Raw genomic sequence first — 26,684 nt, forward strand, 5'->3', positions numbered from 1 at the left:
ACCTGCGCATAATAAATTGTATATGCATAATAAATTGTATGTGACTTATGCCTGTAATTCTGGCTATTCAGGAGACTGAGATCTGAGGATCATGGTTCAAATCTATCTGGGAAAGAGTTCAAACCTAGCCTGGGAAGCAAAATCCATGATACCCTTTATCTTCAATTAATTAGAAAAAAACTGCAGTCCAGGAGCATGGCCTAGTGGTAGAGTGCTTGCCTAGCATGCATGAAGCCCTGTCCTTGGTAAGACATACACAGATAAAGCCAGAAGTGGCACTGTGGCTCAAGTGGCAGAGTGCTAGACATGAGACTGTCCAGAAACTGTGCCTAGGCTCTGAGTTAAAGCCCTAGGATTTCCCTCCCCCCCAAAAAAAGCTCACCTGTCTCCCCTAGGCTTGCATTGCATACATAACAATGTCTGAGTTTATAGTGTACTGCTAAGTCCTACTTAATTTTTTCTCACTGAATGGACTAACAGGTCACTTCTAGTAAAAAGCATCTACATACAAGACATACACAGGGTGCCTTAGTGGGAGATTTCAGTTTTTATTTCCTGGGAAAGAGGGGTTCCCCTTACCTGCCCACGGCTCCAGTTGCTCCCATCACCAGACCACTCAATAGTTGCTAATATGAAAAAAACAAAAAGCACTCATTCTTATGAAAAAGACCAAGAGATGCCATCATGTAAAAAGCCCTGTCAATTGCTCTGGAGGAGCCTGCTGAACCATGGGTGACTTACCTCATCCACCCCAAAGAGCAAAGCAAACTGTCGCTGGTGATTCTGATCGACACACTGCCCGAAGTCTAAGAGATCGGTGTCACTGAATTTCAGCCCTTGGAAGGTGGGGATCTTATCCTGAATCCCATCCAACAACTCCTCAGCTCGAACTGTTAAAAACAGGACGCTTTAGTGAATCCATACAGCAGTAGGAAAAGCATGGAATAATAGCTTGTGTACCCTGGAATCAGTACTCAGTTGCCATGGCTGCTGACTGCCAGAATTGACTGCCAATGGAATAATCTCTTGCCTTTTTAATAGTAGTCCCTAAGTCCTGGTCAAATGATAACCTTAAGCTTTCTATTCTTTGAGGACTAGAAATGCTAGATGTTATTTGTGATAGTAGATACGCATTTAGTCTCTGTTCCCAATTCCTGAAACAGAAGTTTTCCTAGGGGTGCTGAGAGTCTTTTGTCCTGATATTGGTCTTGATCCTGGTTGCCATCTCAGAATCAATGGAATTTCTTGAGTGAGAGGAGCACCTGACACAGTTTCTATAGCATGGCACTATTTCGGGTGATAGGAATGTCTTGTGTTCTAATGAGATGACTTCTGGGGTAGCTTTCTGGAAAGTCTCTGGATGGGGGCTGATGGCCAATGGGAGGGGAGAGTTAGGACTTTCAGTCCTATCCCTCAACTTCTGGGGAGGTCAAAGGGATGGAAGGTTGGATTGATCACTAACGTAATCATGCCCAATCCTATACAATACTGTCTTTGTAAAATCATAAAGGATTTGGGCAATGGTGACTCATACTTTAGTTACTCAGGAGGCTGAGATCTGAGAATCCGGGTTTAAAGCCAGCCTGGGCAGGAAAGTCTGTGAGACTCTTACCTCTAACCTCCAGAAAACTGGAAATGGAGCTGTGGCTCAAACTGGTAGAACAAGCACTAGCCTTGAACAAAATTGCTCAGGGACAGCACCCAGGCTCTGAGTTCAAGCTATGTGGATGACCAAAACCAAACAAAACAATAAAAGAATTCTTCCAAACTCTTAAGCAGCTAGGCACTGGTGGTGGCTCACATCTGTAACCTTAGCTATTGAGGAGGCTAAGATCTAAGGATAGTACTTCAAAGCCAACCCAGGCATGAAAGTCCAAGACTCTAATCTCCAATTAAGCATTAAAAGAGAAGAAGAGGTGTCAGGAGTTTGGCCTAGCGGCAGAGTACTTGCCTCATATACACAAAAACCAGGGTTTGATTCCTTGGTATCACATACATAGGAAAAAGCTGGAAGTGGTGCTGTGACTCAAGTGGCAGAGCTCTGGCCTTGAGAAAGCCAAGGACAGTGCTCAGGCCCTGAGTACAAGACTTAAAAAAAAAAATTAGAAGAAGAAGAAGAAGGAGGAGGAGGAGGAGGAAGTAGGGGGAAAAAAGGGTAGAAATGGAACTGTGGCTCAAGTGGTAGAATGCTTGCTTCAGGTAAGAAGTTAGAATCTGGGGAACAGGGCCCAGCTCCTGAGTTCAAGTCCCAGGACTAGCATAATAAGTATGCAAATAAATAGATTTTTTTTTTAAAAACAACAACTCCCAAAGGGCAGGGTTCAGCCATTTCTGGTTGCTGAACATGTGGTATATCCAAAGAGGACATGGGAGCGCCACATCTTTCCCATTTACCTCACCTGGGCTGTTTTTCATCTATGTAGTTGGTAAAATGGAGTAGTAGATAAAGTGTTTCCCTAAGTTTGATGAGCCGCTCTAGCAAATTAAACCTGTGAGAACCCTAACTTGCCATTGGTCAGAGGGGAGGCCACAAGTTGAAATTTGAGACTGGCAGTTAAATTGGGACAGTCTCGGGGGACTGAGTCTTTTCACCTGTGGGGTCTTGTGTCTTCTAGCACTCTGTCACTTGAGCCACAGCACCACTTCCAGCTTTGTCTGTGTATGTAGTTCCGAGGAATCGAAGCTAGGGCTTCATGCATGCTAGGCGAGCATGCTACCATCAGGCCACACTCCCAGCCCTCTGGTGTCTTCTTGTAGATAGTGTCACAATGGCTTTGCATTAGTGCACACACAACTTCTAACACATAATTGGTTGCTGGCAGAGAGAAATCCCCTCCCACCACAATCCAACATCTTGATTTCGGTGACCAGAGGGGAAGTATTTTATGAAACATGAGAAAATAGGAAAGCCTTTTTCTCCTCAGATATTTATATATTTAGTTTTTCCTCAGATATTTATAAAGCAGTCTTGAGCTGGGGATGTAGCTTAAGGCCAGAGTACTTGCCTAGTATACGTTAAGGCCTTGGGTTTGGTCCCCAGCATCACCAATAAATAAAGGAAGAAAGGGAGGGAGGAAAGAAGGAAGACAGAAAAAAAAACTCATTTGCTTGTAAATATCTCCTTACTGTAGGAGTACATCAACAATAAAAGAAAAACTAGAAGGGAGTCAGATGAGATCAAAGTAACTTCCTATGTGAGAGGCACTGAGAATTCCATAGCTGCAGGTAGACCCAGCCCAGCCTGGGGATGGGAGAGAGGGGATGTTTTACAGTCCCATATAGAAGATGGGGACACCAGTTGTTTGCCAGAAGAGCCTAGAACTCAACTGTTATGTCATGGTGTGTGTTTGTGGGATAGTGTGAAAAGGAGTGGGGTTTTTTTTTAGTGAAATGGCAAGATAGGAGAGCTGGAAAGAAATACTCGAAGCAGCAACACTTACTCTTTACCCCCGTCAAAGCAGGAATATGATAGTAGTAAAATGGCAGTTCAGGGGCACTGGCAGCTACCTCCTTTAGGAAGTTAACCAGGACATCTGAAAAAACAGAAGGGAAAGTCATGGTGTGAGCAGGTACAGAAACAGCGGCTTTCCTTAAAAAACAAACAAAACAAAACAAAACCCCAATAAAATGTAGTCACTCTTACTATCCCTTATACTGGTACTACAATGTCTTTGGCAGTCATTTCAATTGAAGACGAGGTTTCCTTTCTATAAACATCTAAATAAGGTGGATATTTTCCTACTATATTAAACTATCAAAAATTGTGGTGGGGGTATATGTGGGTGGGTGTTGATAGAGTAGTTAGTCTGCTCAAGGAAGACTGCTCTGGGTTTGATCCCGACAACAACAAAACACACACACACACACACACACACACACACACACACACACACACACACACACACACACACACACACCCCATGAGCTAAAAGGCAATGTTTTGATGGGGCAGCATACATTACAGAATCTCAACTAGAGTTTGGTGCTTTTCAGATAGGTCAGAAGATGCACTCTAAGGAAATGTGATTAGCTACCACACCCTAAGTGAGCTAGCTTCTATTGCAGCATCCCTGTTGCAGTATCTGGGGCTGTAGCATCTTTCCGAAAGACAAGCAGAATTGCTTCCATTCTGCATGCCGCGAAGAGTGGGAGAGTTATATGCACTTCCTCTCAATATTGTGAGGATGTAGTCAATCTCTGATAAATACCTCAGACAAACAGTCCTTTGTTTCCATTTGAAGATTTTTTTTTTTTATCGGTTGGGGAGAGGTGGGTTATGGGGTCTGAGTTCAGATCCTGAGTGCTATCCCTGAGCTTTTGTGCTCAAGGCTAGTACTCTAGCACTTGAAGCCATAGTGCAACTTCTGGTTTTCTGGTGGTTAATTGGAAATAAGAATGTTATGGGAGCTGGGAATGTGGCTTAGTGGTAGATTGCCTGCCTGGAATGCATGAAGCCCTGGGTTTGATTCCTCAGTACCACATAAGCAGAAAAAATTGGAAGCTGGCACTTTAGCTCCAGTGGTAGAACACTAACCTTGAGCACAGAGAGGCTCAGGCTATGTGGTTCCAAAACCCCATGTAACTGATTAGACCAGTATCTACACTTGACCCAAATCCAGGCACTTGGCAAAAAGAATTTAATGCAGTCTGTTATTGACTTAGGAGAAGCAAATATCCAGAGACCCACTATACCTTAAAACCTTCATGCCTCAAGTCTATAAGACTGTGCCTTTATGAATTAAACATCAACAATTTCAATAGAAGCAAGAAGTAGATGATGTGAGAGCACTGTGCACTTGGACTCATCTCCTTACCTTTGCTCCATGGCTTGAGAAAGAATGGTGCAATGACAGCAATGCCATCGGCTCCTATTTCTGCAGCATGTCGGGCCTTTAGAGGAAGAAAAACCATACTGTAATTTCTTTTTTCTTTCTCTCTCTCTCTCTCTTTCTTTCTTTCTTTCTCTTTTTTTTTTGCTAGTCCTGGCCCTTGAACTCAGTCTGATAACTGTCTTTGAGCTTTCTCAAGTAGCTACAGCTCCATTTCTGACATTTTCTGAGTATATGGTACCAAGGAATTGAACCCAGGGCTTTGTGGATGCTAGGTGAGCATTCTACCACTAGGCCAAACTCGTGGCTCAACCAGAGCATTTTTAAAAAATATCTCTATGTCTCATATCTCTATACTGTTGTATGTTCAGTCCAGTAGATGACTGATTTTTTATAGATGATGACATTTAAATATGTATTATATATTGAAAAACAAAGCTCCAGAAAAAAAAAGGCTAGGTGCTGGTAGCTCATGCTAAAATCTAACTATTCTGGTAACTGATATCTGAAGAATCCAGTCCAAATCCAGCCCAGGCAGATAAATCCAAGAGACTATCAACCAGCAAAAGGTTGAAACTAGAGGCACAGTTCAAGAGGTGAAGTGTCAGCCATGATGAAACTTAATATTGGCTGACACACCTGTACACACACATATACACACAGAGAAAATTTATTCCTTATTCTATGCCACTCTAGTTGAAAAATCCTTTGTTTTCTTTTGTGTTGCACTGGAGTTTGAGCTCAAGGCTTGGGCGTTGTCACTTAGCTGTTGCACTCTACCACTTGAGACACAGCTCTACGTCCGTCTTTTAGGCGGCTAATTTGAGGTAAAAGTTCCCTGCCAAAGCTGGCTTTGAACTGTGATCCTCAGATCCTAGCCTCCTGAGTAGCAAGGGTTACATGCATGTGATACCTGCGCCAGACTGACAGAATTTAAGAAATATTGGCCAAGTATAAGAATAATAAATCAAACTCTGATTCTGCACTCTAAGTTTTATGGAAAGTTTCCCTGGGTGGTTTACCTGAAGTATTTCAGTGAAAATTTGCAAGTATGTATCATACATCTCACTTATAAATCCAAACCTGCTCCCATTGGAAAATCAAACAAAATCCATCAAGAAGATAGCAGGGTAAATCAAGTCACTGTTACCTTTGTAACTAGAATATTTATATCCTAGAAGCATAGTTCATAGTTAATTTATAGTATCTAGGAACTGAGCTTTCTGATAAAGAATTTAAAATATTTCTGTGCTTTCTTTTCTTAATAATTCATTCAAAATCACCAGCATTAATTTTCTGCCAACAGTTTTCAACTGCTTCTGTCTTTGCCTCTTGCTTCACCTAATCTGCTAATCAATTCCTAAACCTAGAGCAATCCAATTCCTATGTTCTAGGTAGAGTATATCTAGAGAAAATTTACCAATGTGGTGCCAAATTGGATGGTAAATTTCTAGCTAAGAACTAGAAAAAACAATTGGTTTTTAGCTTCATTGAACAATTCTTCTGAAAGTTACCTTTCTCCTCACCCTTTAAGGCAGTAATTAGCAGTGACTTCTTTTCAAGCCTGTCCCTTACTTCCTATCCTTTTTTGTCCAGCAGAGGGCTTTGCTTTTTTTTTTTTTTTTTTTTTTTTGCCAGTCCTGGGCTTGAGCTCAAGGCTTGAGCACTGTCCTTGGACTTTCTCAAGGCTAGAGCTCTACCACTTGAGCCTCAGCACCACTTCCGGCTTTTTTCTATGTATGTGGTACCGAGGAATGGAATCTGGGTCTTCGTGCATGCTAGGCAAGCACTCTACCCCTAGACCAAACTCCCGGCGCCTTGCTTTCTATAGAAGTTGACTGAAACTCTGCTCTTTATCTATAAACTCAGCTGCATCTCGGAGGATGGTCTCCTGTTCTGTAGTGGTTACCATCTTGGGCTTTCTAGGGTTCAGTGTCTGCTTATCAGTGGTGATTTCCTGAATTCCCACACCTCTTGTAGCTCAGTAACTACCGCATACCAAATAGAACAATGATGACACTAATTTCAGCAGCAAAATGGAAATCCCTTGAGTGGTAACTCTCAGATGGTTTGCATACATACCAGTTCTTGTGATTCCTTCAAGCTCAGTGCTCCTACATGAATCACCACCTGGTCCAACCTGCAAAAGAGAAGCATTGTGACTTGTCTGAAGGTTAGAGGACATTTGAAAGTAGCACCAACCTGGTCTGTGCTTGTTTAACTCATGCCTTATTCATCTTGAGATTATTAAGTTCTACTGGGATCAATCTTAAATGAATCAAATTAAAGAACATATGATGATATCCTGCCAAATGAAAAGATCTAATATACAAATAACACAAAAAATCTAGACATTGAATTATAAGTGCAAACACTAAAAAGATACTCTTCATGCTATTAGCCATGAAAGTATCTGTCTTGAGTCAGAAAGCTGGCAATGTTCAAAATTATTTTAAATTGACCCTTTCTTCTCATTTTATGACACTTCATTTGCTACTGTTGTTGACTGTGACTACTTGATGAGAAATGCTTGGGGAATTATAAGCTTTCTATATACCAGCAGTGCATTAAATATCATGTATTCAATGTTTATGTGGAAAGAGAATTTTTGTACCACAGCAAGGCAATTCTATCAGGATAGAATTTTCTATCCAAACTTACACACACTTCTCTCAAAAAGTTTAGAGATAGACCCTTTTTTTTAAACCATCTATAGCTTCATTATCAAAGCAAAGATATGAACAAGAAATTTGAGCAACAAGGCTTTAGTAGGCTCAAAAAGGTAGCTATAAGGGACATGCGATCAGCTTCCAGGAGTTATTCTATACATATACACCAGAGTTTGGTCTAGCAAGAGCATAGTAGTCTAGTCCATCCTCTTGAAGGGAATAATAGGTTTAGGGTTGCTCCTTAATCACAACAAACTGAGGTAGAAAGAGCAGGTTAAGAGAAGCTTAGCTGGGTACAGTGGCTCAAGCCTATAATCTTAGATACTTGGGAAGCAGAGACAATGATAGGGTAATGGTTCAAGGCTGGTTTGGGGAAGAAAAAAAAATTCTCAAGACTCCATCTCAACCAATGGTTGGGTGGGACGGTATACATCTGTTATATTCTCAGTGACATGGAGAAGCACAAACAATGTAGCCCAGGTCAGCATGCACAGAAAGGAAGTAGATCCTAGTTCAAAAATAACCAGTACAATAAAGGGTTGGCTGGAGGTGTGGCTCAAGTAATATAGCCCCAAGCAAGATTTCAACCCCAGTACTTGCACAACACCTTAGGGTGGAGACCTTGCTTTTCATCTCTGAGTCCAGCACAGTACCAGGTAACTGTAAGAAATGGGTTCTGTACAAGGGTGTTTCCTGTTTCCTCTGGGAGCTGGCGTGCATGGTAACTGGGTGGCCTTTTCCCCAGAGAGGGTAGGTGGTTCTTTTCCAAGTGCTGGGAGCCTCAGGCCCTAGGCTTATCTTCCCACTCTTGGCAATGACAGTGTATTTCATCTCTACAGAGCCACTTACTTGTTCCTCCCTTGAGTCACCCACTCCTCTGCAATCAGGCGACGTTCAGACATGCTCAGGGACAGGCCTTCTCCTGTTGTGCCATTCACTTTTAAACAAAGAGTCGGTTAGTGGGACTGGACAATGGTGCTTGCTTTCCAGCCCAACTCCAGTCCCTAAATCCCTGCCTGAGAGGGATTTTATTTTATACCAAACACTCATACTTCTTTACATAGGCCCAGAGAAGGGGAGGTGTTTGAGCAGTTAGCAGGAGGGTCAGGCACCTAGCCATCAGTCACCATCCCTTTTTCCACAGCAAAACAGAGCAACTTATTCTTGTTTGCAGAGGAAAACATGAGGTCAGAAACACTAATTTAAATTTGAATCCACAACTGTGACTTCAAAATTCATCTTCTTTTCCACTCTCTACCTCCTTCCTTCCTAGAACCACACTTTCTTTCACATCAGGTCTTACTAGCAGCCCAGGCTGCCCTTGAACTTTTTGCTATTGCCCTACCCTTGAACCACAGCCCCACTTCCCATTTTCTAGAGGTTAATTGGAGATAAGAGTCTCAGGTCCCTTTGTGCTTGGACTGGCTTTGAACCTTGATATTCAGATCTCAGCCTCCTGAATAGCTAGGGTTATAGGCTTGAGCCACTGCACCCGCTGGTCTTGAACTCTTGAGCCACCAACTCTTTCAGCTTTTGGCTGGTTAATTAAAGGTAAGAGCCTCATTGACTTTCCTGCCCCTGCTGACTTCAAACTGTGAACCTTAGATCTCAGCCTCCTGAGTGGCTAGGAAATAAGTGTGAATCACAGGGTTTGGCACCAGATGATTTCAGCACTTCTTTGGGCCAAAATGAGCTTGAAAGAAAAACCCACCCAAGCAGTAGAGAGCTCCTAATACCACACAAAGGCAAGCTTAACCACTAGTAGGTATTGTTCTTAGGCTTAAAATTTTCAAGATGGTATTTTTTTGGCGATAAGATCTCAATATACAGTTTAAGCTGCTAAGAACTTCACTATATAGCACAGCTGGTCTTGACCTTGTGACTACTCAAGTGATGAGATTACAAGCATGTGCCACTATACGTGGCCTGGTCTGATTTTTAGATTAAAAAGAATTTACTACTCTTCCCCCACACCCCATCCTGGGGCTTGAACTCAGGGCCTGAGTACCATCCTTGGGCTCTCAAGGCTAGAGTTCTACCACTTGAGCCACAGTACCATCTCCGGCTTTTTTCTATATATGTAGTACTGAGGAATCAAACATAGGTCTACATGTATGCTTCCGTGTTATTCAATACTTCTTGGTTAAATAGCCTAACAAAGAGTGTATCTGAGGCATGATCTAACACTGGGAAATATATAAATATAGCCTACCATGGCTCCCTTGAGACATGCAATACAATGTTCTGTGACCTGGATGTTCTGTGACCTGCTCAGAAAGCTGGTAAGACCTACCTTCCAAAGATGGTGCTTAGAGACATAGAAAACTCTCCAGATGACTTACCAAAAACATTCTTCACTCCCTGCTCTTTCACAAGGTAGTCCACATACTGGCCAATTACAGAAGTGTTGATTTCTCTGAAAGGCATGAAAAACATGACAAAGAATGAGCATTAATTCAACCAATTCCCAGGTCTATATGCTGTGTTCATGCTCTCTTGCATGCGACTCTCTCTCTCTCTCTCTCTCTCTCTCTCTCTCTCTCTCTCTCTCTCTCTCTCTCTCTCGCTTTCTCTCTCTCTCTTTCTCTGTTGGGGAGGGGGAGCATAACTAGGGCTTGAACTCAGGACCTGGGCCCCATCCCTAAGCTACTTCTGTTCAAGGCTGGTGCTCTATCACTTGAGCCACAGCTCTGCTTGAAGCTTTTTTGGGGGTTTATTGGAGATAAGAGTCTCACAGACTTTCCTGCCCAAGCTATCTTTGAATCACAAGCCTCAAATCTCAGTCTTCTGAATAGCTAAGATTACAGATGTGAGCCATTGGTGTGAAGCTATATGTTTATTAATAGTTATTAAAAATCCACACTGTGATGTAGGATGTTCTGAATAAAAGCTTCTGCTTTGTGTTTTTGTTTTTCTGATCATGGTAACATAACCACCCAGCCAACATGTGCTTAATTTTCTTTTATTCTTTCTTTTTTTAAAATTATAATTAATAGAAGGGTTATAGTTATATTTGCCAGATAGAAGGTGCATTACTTCACACACATTGATACCCCTTCTCATGTTTTTGTCCCCATATCCCTCCCCCCACTCCTTCCCCTCATCTTGTTTTTCCCCCTTCCCTTTCCTATTTCAAATAAACAAATAATCGCATATACAATATACCAGACAACACAGTACAATACTGTAACAATATGAGAAGAACAAAAGAGATGAGAAATAACATAGCACATTAAGAACAGCAATCACACATTAGATGGCTCTTGTTTCCAAATCCTGGAGGTACTTTCCACACCTTGTTGATCCAATCATCTACTGAGGGGCATCTGGGTTGGTTCCATATCTTTGCTATGGTAAATAGTGCTGCAATGAACATAGTTGTGCTAGTGGGTTTAGTATGTCCTTGTTTCTGGATGATTGGTAAATGTCAAGTAGTGGAATTGCTGGGTCATAGGGGAGCTCTATGTTTAGTCTTTTGAGGAACCACCATACTGTTTTCCATAGTGGTTGAACGAGTTTGCACTCCCATCAACAGTGTAGTAGGGATCCCTCCTGGCCACATCCCCGCCAGCATCTGTTGTTCCATTCTAACTGGAGTGGGTTGGAATCTCAGAGTTGTTTTGATTTGCATTTCTTTTATGGCCAGAGATGTCTAGCATTTCTTCATGTGTCTATAGGCCATTCTTATTTCTTCTTCAGAGAAGACTCTCTTTAAGTCTTTGGCCTGTCTTTTAATGAGATGGTTGTTTCTTTGAAGATTAGTTTTGGAATGATGCAATTTTTTTAGCTGCTGATGTATTTTAGATATGAGGCCTTTGTCTGTTGTATGGTTAGTGAAGATTTTCTCCCACTCTGTGGGCTTTCTATTTAGCTAGCTAGCTATGTCCTTTGCCATACAGAAGTTCTGCAGTTTAATGCAGTCCCACTTATCCAGACTTTCTTTGATTTGTTGTTTTGGGGTCCTTATAAAGAGAGCTTTGATCTGTGCCAAGGAGATCTAGAGTATCTCCTCTACCTTCTTGTAAAGTTTTCAGTGTATGTGCTTTTACCTCGAGGTCTTTGATCCATTTGGAGTTTATCCTGGTGCAGGGTGACATAGAAGGAACCAACTGTAGTTTTCTGCAGGTGCTTAACCAGTTCTGCCAGCATCACTTGTTGAAGAGGCCATCTTTCTTCTATTTTATTTTTTTTGGCTCCCTTATCAAAGATTAGGTCCCCATAGGTCTGTGGGTCAATTTCTGGGTTGTCAGTTCTATTTCATTGGCCATCACATGTGCCTCATTTTAAGAGGTTTCACACATAAGCTTCCTCACAAATGCTTTAAAAAGCACTTTTGCTAGTCATCCATTGTTCTTTTATTGGGAAAGAGAGATGGATGAGGATGGTGACACGAGAACTTTTTTTTTTTTTTTTTTTTTTGCCAGTTGTGGGACTTGAACTTAGGGCCTGGATGCTGTCCTTTTTGCTCAAAGCTAGCTTTCTACGGCTTTGAGCCACAGCTCTACTTCCCATTTTCTGGTGGTTAATTGGAAATAAGTTTCATGAACTTTTCTGCCCAGGCTGGCTTTGAACTGTAATCCTCAGATCTCAGCTTCCTGAGTAGCTAGGATGACAAGCATGAGCCACTTTCACATGTCAAGAACATAACATTTTTGAACTTGGTAGAAAAATCAGCTTACAAGACGGAGAAACTCAATCTTAAGACTATAACAACTTCCAGCACTTAACATTTGTGACAACAAATGAAGACTTAAACCCATCTGTATTTGCTAGTTTTAAACTGAAGAGGATTAAGAGTTGGAAAAGAGCTTTGCTGTCACTTTGCCTCTCAGAGTGAGAGCCAAACATTTTGAAAAGAGCAGCATGGGCATCTGGCAAGTTTGTCACACATACATAATCTCAGACTACCCAAGGGCATACCCTAACACAATGTGCATTTTGGTAAGAACCAGTGCTAACTGCCCAAAAGACACAGTGTGAACCTCACTGACCTTGCCAGGATCTAATGCCTGAGGTGGAGGCTAAGAGCACTGTCCCTTAAAGGCATGTTGAGCTCCAAATCTGTAAACTGACCTACAAGCTGGATGAGGTGGCCTGTAGGAATGCAGCAGGGGAGGATGGGCGAAGGAGAGTGAGAATCCAAAAGAAAACTGGGCAGCAAGTCACAGAACCATGGTAACATTGCCTAAGACACAAAGTACCCAGGCTACCCTTTATACTTTTGTTAGTAGGACCTGAGAATCCTAATTTCTAGTCTTATTCATGTTCTTTCATCTTATTGCATTTCTATAATACTAAAAACAAGGTGAAAAACTCTGATGCATCTAGGAAATAGATATCAAAGGGAAGAAGAGAAAAACACACAGCTGATTTTGAGATTAAAGGGCAAGCAAGAAAGCAAAGAATGCAAGTGACAATCACGCCCACAGTATACTCAGGAGAAGGCTAACTAGAGAGCTGAGCCCAGCACTCAGGAAAAAGTATAAATCAGTACAGATATAAGCCAATTAGTAGAGAAGACTCTCTTTCCATGCTCTTGTCTACTCATAGCACTGCCTATCTGTAGTTGGTAGAGTGAGGGAACTCAGTAAAGGTCAGGAAGGCAAAGGCATGGTCATGTGACCACTCCCTGATCTCTGCCTTCCCATCAGCTGACACCATACTGTACATAATGTTACGAAGTTTCCTTATGTGTTAACTGAGAAGGGGAGATAGTGTGTCTATGAATTAAGTACATGGAGGTTCAGAAGAGGGCCTGATAAATCAGAAAGGAGCTGTCAAGGAGCTGGGTCTAGAAGAGTAATTAGTACAAAATCTTTGGCCTCCCTCTCCCTCCCCCCACTTCTTTCTCTCTCTTTTGCTTGTCCTGGAGCTTTAACTCAGGGCCTCAGCACTATCCTTGAGCTTTCTCAAGGCTTGCATCCTAACATTTGAGCCACAGCACCATTTCTGGCTTTTTTGTTTATGTGGTATTGAGGAATCGAACCTAGGGCTTGATGAATGCTAGGCAAGCACTCTACCACTAACCACTAAGGCACATTTCCAGCCTTACAAGTTCCATATTATTCTGGGAAACTCAGAGAAAACTATATTTGTATTTTTTTTTCAGGTGAAGAAACAGACCCTAGTTATCACACTTTCCCCAAACAATACAATTTAAAAAAAAGTGTGTGTGTGTGTGTGTGTGTGTGTGTGTGTGTGTGTGTGTATCTTTACCCATTCCAACCATGCAATTATCTTCTTTGTCTATACTAGGAAAAAATGGAAAAGAAAAAGACTTGCTGTTCTTAGCTCTTTTGTGCTGTGGCATGGATACTCCAGAGGCTGAATGGAAGGAGTACTTAAGCCTCAGAGTTCGAGACTGGATTGGACAATATAACAAAACTTTGTCTCAACAACAAAAAAGGCATTTCCCTGGCAAATACAGAACAAGAAATACCAGGAAAAACAAATTGTATTTTCTCTCTCACATGTCATTGCTTCCCTATGGAAATCTATACAAACAAGCCTTTTTCCATTCAGAAAGCATCTGACATTTGGGAATCAGAAATCATTGCTTATTGTCTTTTTTAAATGTGACCAGTGTCCAGGCTCCCAGAACTAACAATCTTCAATCTTCAACCTCCCCCTAGGCTGGGACAGTTTCTTCCTCTTCCTCCTCCTCCTTTTTTGTGGGTCATGGGGCTTGAACTCTGGGTCTGGGTGTTGTCCCTGAGCTCATCAGCTCAAGGCTACCACCCTACCCCTTGAGCTCCACTTCCTGTTTTCTATTGGCGCTGAGTCTCAATGTTCTTTAGTGCTTGGGCTGGCCTTGAACCGAGATCCTCAGATCTCAGCCTCCTGAGTAGCTAGGATTACAGGCGTGAGCACCACGCCCGGTGAGTTTCTTCTTGTTTACTGGTCTTACTCGTCTGCTCCAAAACTTCAGAAGTAGTAATGTAGGTGTTTTTGTTTTTTGTTTTTTCTTTTTTGCCATGAGCATATGTAACTTCTATCTGACTTTGATGACTGAGAGATGTGACTTCTGATATATTGGCCCCAGCATTCTAGTTAAATTGCTCTGTCTTTGCAAACAAAGAGAAGGTCTTTCCCTGCACGTCATGTACCAGGAGAGTTGAGGGAACAAATGACAGGAGCAGTGATGGGGATTTCTTTCAGAAAGGTGACTTGGGGGAAAAAAAGGTATTTTTCTTATGCCCTGACAGAAGAGCTGAGGAGTGTCCATGCAGTTTTGCATCCAGCTACTACTGGCTTCAGATTGTGGTTAAAAAATTATTCAATGAGCTGGGCCCTGGTGGCTCACACCTGTAATCCTAGCTAGTCAGGAAGCTGAGATCTGAGGATTGTAGTTCAAAGCCAGCCTGGGCAGTCAAGTCTGTAAGACAGTTGCCTACAGTTAACCACTAGAAAACTGGCAGTGGTGCTGTCGCTCAAGATGGTAGAATGCTGGCCTTGAACCACAGAGTTCAGAGAGAGACAGAGTCTAGGCCTTGAGTTCAAGCTCCACAATCAGTCCCCCCTTCCAAAAAAAAAAATGGTGAAGCTGAACAACTGGTGGCTCACAGCCTGTAATCATAGCTACTGAGGATCATGGTTTGAAGTCAGCTAGGGAAGTCTGTGAGATTCTTCAGTAAACTAACAACAACAAAAAAGTCATGGTGGAAAGCTGGGCGCAGTGATTCACACCTGTAATCTTAGCTACTCAGGAGGCTAAGATCTGAGGATCAAGGTTCAAAGCCAGCCTGGGCACTACAGTCCGTGAGAAATTTATCTTCAATTAACCACCAGAAAAAGGGAAGTGGCACTGTGTCTCAAGGGGTAGGGAGATATCCTTGAGCTGAAGAGCTCAGGGACAGCGCCCAGACCCAGAGTTCAAGCCCCAGGACTAGGAGGAAAAAAAAAAAAAGCAGCGCACTATGTCTTCTCCTTCCTAGAAGCCCCTGATCATTCATCACTAGGTCCCCTATCTGACTGGAACTATCCAGCCTGTCCTCTAACAAGATGCCAGGAAAGCTTGTGATAGGGGAGTGTAATACATATCCCACCCATTTAGGCCACAGGAAAACAAATGCTATTGTCATCTCCTCCTGAAACCAGCGAAGATTAAACCAACATCACAGTAAGAAAAACTGGCAAAATTGACCACATTGAGACAGGCTCTGTCACAAGCTACCATTTCTTCTTAGATCTCATTCCATTTCCAGAGAGAGTCATTTACAAATTATTTCCTACTCTCTGGGTCTATTTCTTTCCCCTGTAAATAATTTACTCTCCCTCTAAAAGCACTTGCAGCCCCCCTATGAAGGGAATATTTAACTTTAATCATTCAGTTTCTTTCTCTTAGGCTCTCTTTTTCTTCCTTTTATGCCTGCACTAGGGCTTTAACTCAGGGCCTCAAGCTCTTGCTTAGCTTTTTTGCTCAAGGCAGGTGCTCTACTATGTGGAGCCACACATTCACTTCTAGATTTTTTTGATGATCAAAAATGGAGGTGAGTCCCAGAGTTTTCTGTCTGGGCTGGCTTTGAACTGTAATTCTCAGAATTTAGCCTCTCCAGTAGCTATGTGGCTTCTAAACATGTGCACATATGATATACATTTTTCATGCTTTTCTCCTATAAATTGCTAGTTTATTTCAGCAGATTTAAGGGCTCACCTTCTCAGAGAAAAGGAGAATCTCATAATGGTTCTGATGGGTAAGCAGAAATGTTCAAGGGAAGTAGAGAGAGGAGGTGGGTGAAAAACAAAACCAAACCAAACCAGAGGAAACAGAATGAGTCAAAGCACAAAGCATGGAAGAGAAAATGGTATAACTTGGGAAACATAAATAAAACAGTAGAAATAGAAGAAATTATGAAGGACTTTGTAAGCTATGTCAGGGAGTCTGGGCTTTAATCCTTTTTGTTGGTGGTGGTGGTGGTGGGACTTGAACTCTAGGCCTGGGCACTGTCCTTGAGTTCATCAGCTCAAGGCTACCACCCTACCACTTAAGCCACAGCACTACTTCTGGTTTTCTGGTGGTTAATTGGAGGTAGGAGTTTCATGGACTTTTGTTCCTGAGCTAGCTCTGAACTGCGATCCTCAGATCTTAGCCTCCTGAGTAGCTAGGATTATAGGCGTGAGCCCCTGGTGTCTGGTTTAGGCTTTAATCTTTAGACCAGTTTACCTTAGACTTTTTTGGTGTGTGTTGGTCCTGGGGCTTGAACTCAGGGGCTGATCACTGTCTTTGGGCTTTTCTCAAGGCTAGTGCTCCACCAATTGATCCACAGCACCATTTCTGCCTTTTTCTGTGTATGTGGTATCAATGAATTGAACCCAGAGCTTTGTGCATGCTAGGTAGGCACTCTACCACTAGGCCATGTTCCCGGCCCTCAATCTTACACTTTCTTGTCTCTTGGAAACATGCATACTTCCTTGTGGCCAAGTATATTAAATTCATTTGTTGTCATATGTCTGAAACCTGCTTTGTACATATAACAGTGTTTAATTGACCAGGGGGGGGGGAGGAAAAAAGGAGCTAATGAAACTTTCATGGCTGCTAGGTGCTACACACTAAGATGTACTATTTAATTCTATACTATTTAAACTCGGTAATCCTAGCTATTAGGAGGCTGAGATCTGAGGCTCTTATTTTGAAGCCAGGATAGAGGGGAAGTGGGCTGGGGGCGGGGAGAGCTCTCTTGAAGAATGTATTCTAGCCAGGTGTAGTGGTGCAGCCCTGTCATCCCAGTACTTGGAAGGCTGAGGAAGGAAGACTTCAAGTTTGAAGCCAGCCTAGACTGGACTATGTAGCAAGACAGGAAGGAAAGGAGGGAGGGAGGGAGGGAGAAGGGGGAGAGAGGGAGGGAGAGAGAGAGACAGAGACAGAGAGAGAGAGACAGAGACAGAGAGACAGAGAGAGAAGAAAAAAGGAAGAAAGGAAAGACAGAAAGAAAAAGACCACTTCCTTATTTGATTTAATGCCTCAGAGCATTGAGGTTTTCAGAAAAGATTTTATTAAAAAAAGAAGAGCTGGGTGTGGTGGCTCACATCTCTAATCCTAGCTACTCAGGAGGCTGAGATCCTCAGATCTCAGTTCAAAGCCAACCTGGGCAATACAAAGCCGAAATACAAAGCCAAGAGACTCTTATCTCCTATTAATCACTGGAAATGGGAAGTGGGGCTGTGGCTCAAGGGTAGTGCTGTAGCCTTGAGCTGAAGAGCTCAGGGGCTCAGGGACAGCGCCTAGACTAGAGTTCAAGCCCCATGACCAAAAAGACGAAGACGTGAGCCGGGAGTTTGGCCTAGTGGTAGAGTGCTTGCCTCGCATGCACGAAGACCCGGGTTCGATTCCTGGGTACCAAATACATAGAAAAAAGCTGGAAGTGGTGCTGAGGCTCAAGTGGTAGAGCTCTAGCCTTGAGAAAGTCCAAGGACAGTGCTCAGGCCCTGAGCTCAAGCCCAGGACTGGCAGAAAAAAAAAAAAAAGAGGAAGAAGAAGAAGGAGGAGGAGGAGAAGAAGAAATAGTGAAATGGAGGTATAAAGCCAAGAGGATTTTGAGAAATGGAAACAAAGCAGAAAAGCAGAGACCGGGATTCCAGGAAAATAGCACAGTACAGAGGAAGAACAAACACACTGACACTCAGTGGGTCCTGGATGAGCAAGTACGGCTGCTTTAAGAAGCCACTTCCAGGCAAAAGTGTGGAGGGGGAATCTATATTCAAAGGTTAAAGCAGCATAGAGCAGATGCAGTGTTTTTAACTCTGTAACAGGAAGTCAATCCTGTCCCATGAAGTCACATGTCTTCTGCTTTATCTGCCAAACAAGTAGTTGTTTGCATTGAGATACAGCTGACTTCAGTCTTTTCTAGAACTTGTGGAAGGAGTGAAGTAACCACCTCACCACCACTACCACTAATTAAAAAAAAGCCCAAAATGTTATAAACCAGCTGAATAATAGTTATGCCATCTCAGCAAGTTAGATAGTCAGGATGAAGTCAGACTCTTGAACTCTGCTGATCTAAGAACTATAATCTGGTCACTTCTGAGTGAGAGTACTGAAAGCCAGAAGAAATGTCATCTCGGGTTCAGATGGTTCATACTTGTGATCCTACTTACTCAGAAGGCTGAGATCAGAGGATTGAGGTTCAAAGCTAGCTCAGGCAGAAAAGTCTCTGTGAAACTATTATCTCCAATTAGCCACTTAAAAACTGGAAATGGCTCAGCACTACCTTTGATCAAAAGAGGCTCAGGGACAGCACCCAGGACCTGAGTTCAAGTCCCACAACTGACCAAAAAAAAAAAAAAAGAAATTTCATCTACTTTAAAGGGATATGGTTAATGTTTATAAACTCAGGAAGAGAATACCAAAAACCACAGCCTTTAAAAAGATATCTTTTCGGCTGGGAGTTTGGCCTAGTGGTAGAGTGCCTGCCTAACATGCATGAAGACCTGGGTTCGATTCCTTGGTACCACATACATAGAAAAAGCTGCAAGTGTTCATCCAGAAACAATGACATACTATACCCACTAGCACAACTATGTTCATTGCAGCACTATTTACCATAGCAAAGATATGGAACCAACCCAGATGCCCCTCAAGTAGATGATTGAATCAACAAGGTGTGGTATTTATACACAATGGGATTCTATGCTGCCTTCAAAAAGAATGACATCGCCCCATTTGTAAGGAAATGGAAAGACTTGGAAAAAATCATATTAAGTGAAGTAAGCCAGACCCAAAGGAACATAGGCTCAATGGTTTCCCTCATTTGTCATAATTAGTATAAACCTTGGACTCTCCTAGCAGAGGATTACAATAGCTCAAACCTAGATACACAAGGCCATATAAGATGAGGCTAAATGAAAGGAACTCCAGGATATGGAAACAAGAGCCATCTAATGTGTTATTGATGTTCTTAATGTGCTATGTTATTTCTCATCTCTTTTGTTCTCATATTGTTACAGTATTGTACTGTGTTGTCTGGTATATTGTATATGCGATTATTTGTTTATTTGAAATAGGAAAGGGAAGGGGGAAAAACAAGATGAGGGGAGGGAGTGGGGGGAGGAAAATGGGGACAAAAACATGAGAAAGGGGTATCAATGTGTGTGAAGTAATGCACCTTCCATCTGGCAAATATAACTGAAACCCTTCAATTAATTACAATAAAAAATTTAAAAAAAGAGAGAAAAAGAAAAATCTGGAAGTGGTGCTGTGGCTCAAGTGGTAGAATGTTAGCCTTGAGGAAAGCTCAAGGACAGTGTTCAGGCCCCGAGTTCAAGCCCCAGAATTTTTTTTAAGTGGTTGTGGGACTTGAACTCTGGGCCTGGATGCTGTCCCTGAGTTCTTCAGCTACCCCTTGAGCCACAGCACCACTTCTGTTTTCTAGTGGTTAATTGGAGATAAGAATCTCACAGGACTGTTAGTACCTGGGCTGGCTTTGAACTGTGATCCTCAGATCTCAGTCTCCTGAGTAGCCAGAATTATATAAAATGATATCTTTTATAAGCTCATTTTCGTCTTGCCCTTCCTCTTGTACATAATAACCAAAAATTTTCATCTATTATTGATCTAAGTTCTCACTGATATGTTCTATGGACTATCTCATTTAATGCTTGTAATTCAATGATGTAGTTATGCTATTATTTTTTAGAGGAATAAAGAAGTGATGGGCCAGGAGATGGGCCTAGTGGTAGAGTGCTTGCCCAGCATGTATGAAGACCCAGGTTCAATTCCTTGGTACCACATATAGAAAAGCCAGACTGTGGCTCAAGTGGTAGAGTGTTAGCCTTGAGGAAAAAGTCCAAGGACAGTGCCTAGGCCCTGAGTTCAAGCCCCAGGACTGGCAAAAAAAAAAAAAAAAAAAAAGGAAAAACACATTAGCCGGCATGGTAGCTCATGCATGTAATTCTGCTACTGAGGAGGCTGAGATCTGAGGATCATGTTCAAAGCCAGTCCGGGCACAACAGGACCTGAGACTCTTATCTCCAATTAACCTCTAGAAAATGGGAAGTGGGGCTTGGCTCAAGGGTAGGGTGGTGGCCATGATCTGAAGAGCTCAGGGACAGGTCCTAGGCTGAGTTCAAGCCCCATGACCCACCAGAAAAAAAAAAAAAGTTAAAGCAGCCAGTAGCTCTATTTTGATGGTTGAATGCCTTGGATGTACTAAACGTTTAGATCTGTCAGTGGCCGATCTCCTTATCACGGGCAGTGCTCTAGGTGCTACGTGCAATGCATGGTCACCTATGGGGAGGGGTGACCCTTCTCTGATCATGTAAGCAAAGGAACTGCTGGAATATTCACCCTAAAGTCAAAGTACTTGTTCTGGGACTGATTACTTTGAAATCAGCTATTTCTTCCCCCTCCCCCCAAGTCCTGGTGCTTGAACTCAGGGCCTGGGCACTATCCTTGGGCTTTCTCAAGGCTAGCACTCTACCACTTCAGCCACAGCACCACTTCTGGCTTTTTCTGTATATGTGGTACTGAGGAATTGAACCCAGGGCTTCATGCATCCTAGGCAAGCACTCTACCACTAGACCACACTCCTGGCTCCAAATCAGGTATTCTTCACTCAACTCTTTCTCTCCTTCCTTCCCTCTGCCTCCAAATATTAAGTACTGTTGAGATGAGACTGTCAATAGGCCGAAAGTGTCCCCCTTGAAGATATTTCCCACGTTTTAGGGGTAGAAAGTCTCTCAAGAGGGGCCGGGAGTTTGGCCTAGTGGTTAAAGTGCTTGCCTAGCATGCATGAAGACCCGGGTTTGATTCCTCGGTACCACATACCACATATATAGAAAAAAGCCGGAAGTGGTGCTGAGGCTCAAGTGGTAGAGCTCTAGCCTTGAGAAAGTCCAAGGACAGTGCTCAGGCCCTGAGCTCAAGCCCAGGACTGGCAAAAAAAAAAAAAAAAAAGAAAGTCTCTCAAGAACCTGTTTGTTTTGGGTTATTGGATGGTGTGTGTGTGTGTGTGTGTGTGTGTGTGTGTGTGTGTGTCCAGGGATTATATAGCTAGAGATGAGACACACAGAAGCTAACACTTGGTAAGAGTACCTCCCCCATCTCACTAGGTCCAGAGCCTAAGGGACTGTGTAATTATAGAGAGTTCTGTCCTTTCTGGTTGAATGAGAACAGATCCCTTTATGGCCCCAAGCGATAGTTACCCATTTTCAGTCATTGGTGTGATGGTGGCCGCGACAAGTCCCTGCAGTTTCTTCTTTGGGGAGGCCATTGAGCAGCTGGAAAGTCTGAAAAACACACAAAATCTTTCTTCAAGGAATGTCAATTAATAATCAAACCCCAGGGCAAAGTCTACTACTAGTTTAGAACTATAAACTACACTTACAAGTATATAAACACACAGTGCTTGTGAAGGGATATAAGATTTTAGAGCTTAACTCTACTTGGAAAACATGTTCAGACTAAGAGAGGGAAAATAATACTAGACTAGGAAAATACTACTTAGAAGTTTTCTTGTTTAGCTATCTACATGAGGGAGGCCATGGCAAACCTTAAAGAATTGGGGTCAATAATAACAGACCCAAGAAATAACTGTAGCCTTACTCAGATTAAGTCGACTATATAAGCAATTTCCCTAATTTAAATTAAAATGTGGTTATAAAAGGAGTATTCTGTCTCCCTATCTTCATTGGTCTAAGCTAGAATCCTAACTAAAAGCAGCATTTAGTCTTGTCTTTCTTTTTTGAAGTCCAAGACCAGCACTCAAACACAGTACCCGCAGCTTTCACTCATTGGCTAGCACTTTACCAAGTGAGCCATGCCTCTAACCCTAAGGTTCCAGGCGCCTTACGTAACTAGTGTCAGATTCACCTAGCAAACACAGGTCCTATTCTAGTTTTGCCCAGTTTTTCTAGGCAAATCATGTAAATGGTATACTTATCTCTCTCTTCCCCAACACAGCAGGCTACAGAGGGACATGGAGGAATGTATTCTTTGGCTTTGTTTTTCCCTGTCTGGAGCACAGCAACCTGCCTCACTTCTGGTTTTCAGTTCACAAATGATGACTGTGGCTGACTGAGTGAGGTCACCGGGACTGTGGCTGGATGATGATTTCCCAGTCAGCTGTTCATGTCAGCCCTGCCCCCACATTCTTGTGGCCATCACCTCCCTCCCTCTATCTGTCCACATGGTGAATGCAGCAGACCCACCAGAGGCAGTGAGCCCATGTCCCAGAGCTTCCTGGCTGATTACCAGGCAGATTGCCTGGTTCAATTCTTGGATTTTGGTACATACACACTTACTTACTTATTTTTGGAGCTATGAGACACAAAACTATCTGCTGACCATCAGATAGTTTTGTGACAACTACCCAAGATAGTGGGTTACAGGAAATATAGGATGAAGATAGGAGGTTGGCAAGAGGGCATTCATATTTCTGACACCCTAGCCACATTTCAAAGCCCAGTGCCCACTATATCGAAATCGGACCCACATTATACAGCCCAGGCTGGCCTCAAACTCTTGATCCTTCTGCTTTAGCCTCCAGGTGCTGGGATACAGGTATGCACCACATACCTGGCTTTGTAATACCTAAATATAAGCCAATCTTTCTGTTTTTTTTTTTTCCTTTCTTCTTTTTGTGCTCTAGTTTTAGGGCCTGAACTCAGGGCCTGCCTGCTATCCCTTAGCTTTTTTTGCTCAAGGCTACTGCTCTACCATTAGAGCCAGTCAGACATTTTGCTGGTTAATTAGTAGAAAGTCTTAAGGACATTCCTGCCTGGCTTGCCGTTGAACTTTGATCCTCAGATCTCAGCCTCCTGGGTAGCTAGGATTATGGGCTCAGGCCTAATCAAAACCAGTAACTGGATTGAATCATTTGGTTTATCTGATCTAGTCATAACTGTTAAGAAATAAACTTTTGGAATTCCAAATCCATTACCTTTTTTTTTTTTTAATATATCTTCCAAAAGTCCTAGCACAGATAGATGAGCTCTTGAGAAACATTTACAGCTTTTGTTGCAAGACAGCTTGAGACTGATGGGTTCCAAGCAAGACTTGCCCCTGAAATGAAGCTCAAATCCTGCAGGTAGCAGCAGTGCTCCAGCAGGAAGGGCTATGCAGGGGAGCCTGTCATGATCCACAAGAGACCGGGATTTCTCTGACATTTCCTAGTTAAGCAGAAGGCCATAGCCATGTTGGAAGTTTAGAAGATAAACTATCACTTGGCCCACAGGGAAGACACAAGACAAGAAGTGCTCAGACACTGGGCTTCTTGTGACACCTTTACTACAGAACAGGCTACTGTATCCTCTGAGCATGAGAGGACCATCTAGCCCACAGAAGTGTCCTTACCTTTACTTTTGTTCATGACTGGCACATTACCACTTAAGGTATACCTGTAGTTCAGCATTTTACTGTTTAATTGCAGACAAGAGTCTCATAGACTTTTCTGCCTGGGTTGGCTTCAGATGTCAGTCCTCAGATTCAGCCTAGGACTGCAGGTATGAGCCACCGGTGCCCTACTTCAGGTACTCTTAAATGAGAATAGTGACAATCATATTTCACAGGGTCGTTACATATATGAATTCCTGTAACATGATTAAAACCAGGGCCAGGCACAGTCTATGTTCAGTATTATTCATAAGGTCTTATCAACAGGTACAAGTATTAGTGCCTGCCCAGTGCCATCTTCCCAGTAATGTCTGCTCTGCAGAAACCTTCACCCCAACCCTTAGCACTCTTATCCTTTGCAGGGATTAATGAGTTGTTTAAAGTCTGCTATCTTCTTTCTCAGTAATTCTTCCTTCTTTATAGCCCTTCTCCAGACTTAGCCCCTTCTTATGGTCACGACCATAGGTCCACTCTGAGGCTGGAAGAAGGGTCAAGCGATAAGTTGGTCCAGGGTTTGAGTCAGCATTGTCCCCTAAATCATAAACGGGTAGTCTGTTCCAGCAACATAGCCTTCTATTTTCTTGTGCTTTGCCGCATTTATTTCATGCTTTGTAACATTGACATGCTTAGGATAGTTAAAAGTTGGCCAATTCTATATATCTTTAGTTGAGAGAAATGAATTACTAGTTAAATGCAGTTGGAATAAAAAAAATTCAAAACATGGGGTCTGTGGGAGAATAAGTTGAGGATGGGAATCATAGTCTCGTTTCTTCTGTCCCCACAGGCAGCCAGAGGAATCTTCTGGAACATCAGTATTTCTCATTTGGTCTTTGTCAACGTTCTGGGTTGTCTTTATACAACTTCATGTTCTAGTCCAACTGTGCTAACAATCCTTGTTACCTTTCACATCTGGCCAGGTTGCCCAGGGCTCTGCTTTCCTTTAACTTTTCAGGCTAGACAACTTTTAAAACTTCTTTGTTGTGGTGGTTGTGGAGCTTCAACTCAGGGCTTGGGCTCTATCCCTGAACTTTTTAAAAGCTCAAGGCTAGCATTCAGTTACTTTGAGCCACAGCACCACTTCTGGTTTTCTGGTGGTTAGAGTCTCAAACCTTACTGCCCACACTGGATTTGAACGGCTATGGCTCAGATCTCAGTCTCCTGAATAGCTAGGATTACAAGTGTGAGCCACTGGCAATCTGTCTAAGACTGACTTTAAAAGTCAGAAAGGGTGGGATCTGGGAATATGACCTAGTGGTAGAGTGCTTGCCTCGCATGCATGAAGCCCTGGGTTCAATTCCTCAGTACCACAGATACAGAAAAAGCTGGAAGTGGCGCTGTGCTCAAGTGGTAGAGTGCTAGCCTTGAGCAAAAATGAAGCTCAGGGACAGTGCCCAGGCCCCGAGTTCAAGCCCCAGGACTGACAAAATGTCCATGTCAGAGTTTGAGGCAGGGTAAGGAAAGGGACAGTTTCAAAGTGCTTGCACTGCATGGAGCTATACGCTAAAGTTTCTTTTTTTTTTTTTTTTTGCCAGTCCTGGGCTTGAGCTCAGGGCCTGAGCACTGGCCTTGGACTTTCTCAAGGCTAGAGCTCTACCACTTGAGCCTCAGCACCACTTCTGGCTTTTTTCTATGTATGTGGTACCGAGGAATCGAACCCAGGTCTTCATGCATGCTAGGCAAGCACTTTAACCACTAGGCCAAACTCCCAGCACGCTAAAGTTTCTTGAATAAAAAAATTTACAATTTTATCAAAGAATGATCATTTTCAAAACCTCAGTTTAAACAGAAACTTGTGAATATAATCTGCTTTGAAATTTACGACTTTACTAAGTGCAGTGGTAGCCAATGCAGGTGGCCGGCTCTGTAATCCTAAAGGCTGGGGAGGCTGAGATCTGAGATCCGGGTTTGCAGCCCGTTGGAGACAGGAAGTCCAAGAGCCTCTTTATCTCCAATTAAGTATGAAAAAGCTCCAGTGAGGTGTGGTCAAGTAGTAGGGTGCTAGGTTTTGAGTGGAAAATGCTAACCCTTAATAAAGACAAAAGAAACACTTGAGCTAAGTGTTCACTAAAGCTTAACGTGAACCTAGAAGGCGATTACTGCAGCACAAGGGGCAGAACGCTGGAAAGGCTACAATAGCCACCACAAGCTCGGCGCAAAGAGTTCAAGACGAAGAGTTCAACTTTAGGAAAAGGCCAAGTTCCAACAACAACAACAACAACAACAAAATGCAGCAACCGGGAGTAGGTTTGCACAAGGACCAGGGCCCAGGACTTGAGACATATTTGCAGAACTGCTCGGAAAAACACCAACACAAACACAAATGCAGAAATGCAACCTTCTCCTTGCCGCGGGGCAAGCCACGGAACCGCTCACCTCCCTCCGTCTCTCCTACCCCGGGGTCGGGACTCCCACCTACCCTAATGCCCGGCGGCTGTGGGTCGGCGTCCGTGAGTCCGCCCCGCACGTGCCGGGCTGAGCTCGTCCGGGATGCGCTGCCGTGGCCCGGGCGCCGCCGCGCGGGGCTCTGCACCGCGCTCTGCACCGCGCTCTGCACCGCGCTCTGCACCGCGCCAAGCTCTGCGCTCTGCGCCGCGCCGCTGTCAGCCCGCTCGGCCGCCCGCCTCGGCTTTTTATCTGTTGCTTGGACTTCCAGGAACGGGGAGGACCACGTGTCACCCCGCCGGGCGCCTGGGGGCTGTAGTTCCCGGAGCTTCCCCTACGCCAGGAGCCGGGACGCGGCTCGCTCCTCCAGCTCGAGACGGGGGGGGGGAAGTGAGGGAGGGGAAACGCAGCCCGAAATTCAATCACGGCTTCCCAGTGGCTCTGCTGCAAACCTGGAAGCGGTCTTTGCTTCAGACC

General features: G+C 43.3%; 1 protein-coding gene across 1 annotated transcript in view; it reads right to left on the reverse strand.

Moving 5' to 3' along the window:
- Positions 1 to 26,331, reverse strand: part of Npl (N-acetylneuraminate pyruvate lyase) — a 33,227-nt gene extending 6,896 nt beyond the window's left edge. Inside the window, exons 1-9 of the mRNA XM_090339766.1 lie at positions 26,242 to 26,331; positions 21,638 to 21,721; positions 9,841 to 9,914; positions 8,348 to 8,435; positions 6,912 to 6,969; positions 4,815 to 4,890; positions 3,441 to 3,533; positions 742 to 890; positions 580 to 626 (exon numbers count right to left, since the gene is read on the reverse strand). Coding sequence (XP_090195892.1) covers positions 580 to 626; positions 742 to 890; positions 3,441 to 3,533; positions 4,815 to 4,890; positions 6,912 to 6,969; positions 8,348 to 8,435; positions 9,841 to 9,914; positions 21,638 to 21,705 — 653 coding nt within the window. The 5' untranslated portion in view covers positions 21,706 to 21,721; positions 26,242 to 26,331. The remainder of the gene's footprint in view (positions 1 to 579; positions 627 to 741; positions 891 to 3,440; positions 3,534 to 4,814; positions 4,891 to 6,911; positions 6,970 to 8,347; positions 8,436 to 9,840; positions 9,915 to 21,637; positions 21,722 to 26,241) is intronic.
- Between the last annotated feature and the right edge of the window lie 353 nt (positions 26,332 to 26,684).

The sequence above is a fragment of the Megascapheus bottae genome, chromosome 10 (assembly GCF_031878675.1).
Source record: "Megascapheus bottae isolate mThoBot1 chromosome 10, mThoBot2.hap1, whole genome shotgun sequence".
In the NCBI taxonomy this organism is placed as follows: Eukaryota; Metazoa; Chordata; class Mammalia; order Rodentia; family Geomyidae; genus Megascapheus; species Megascapheus bottae.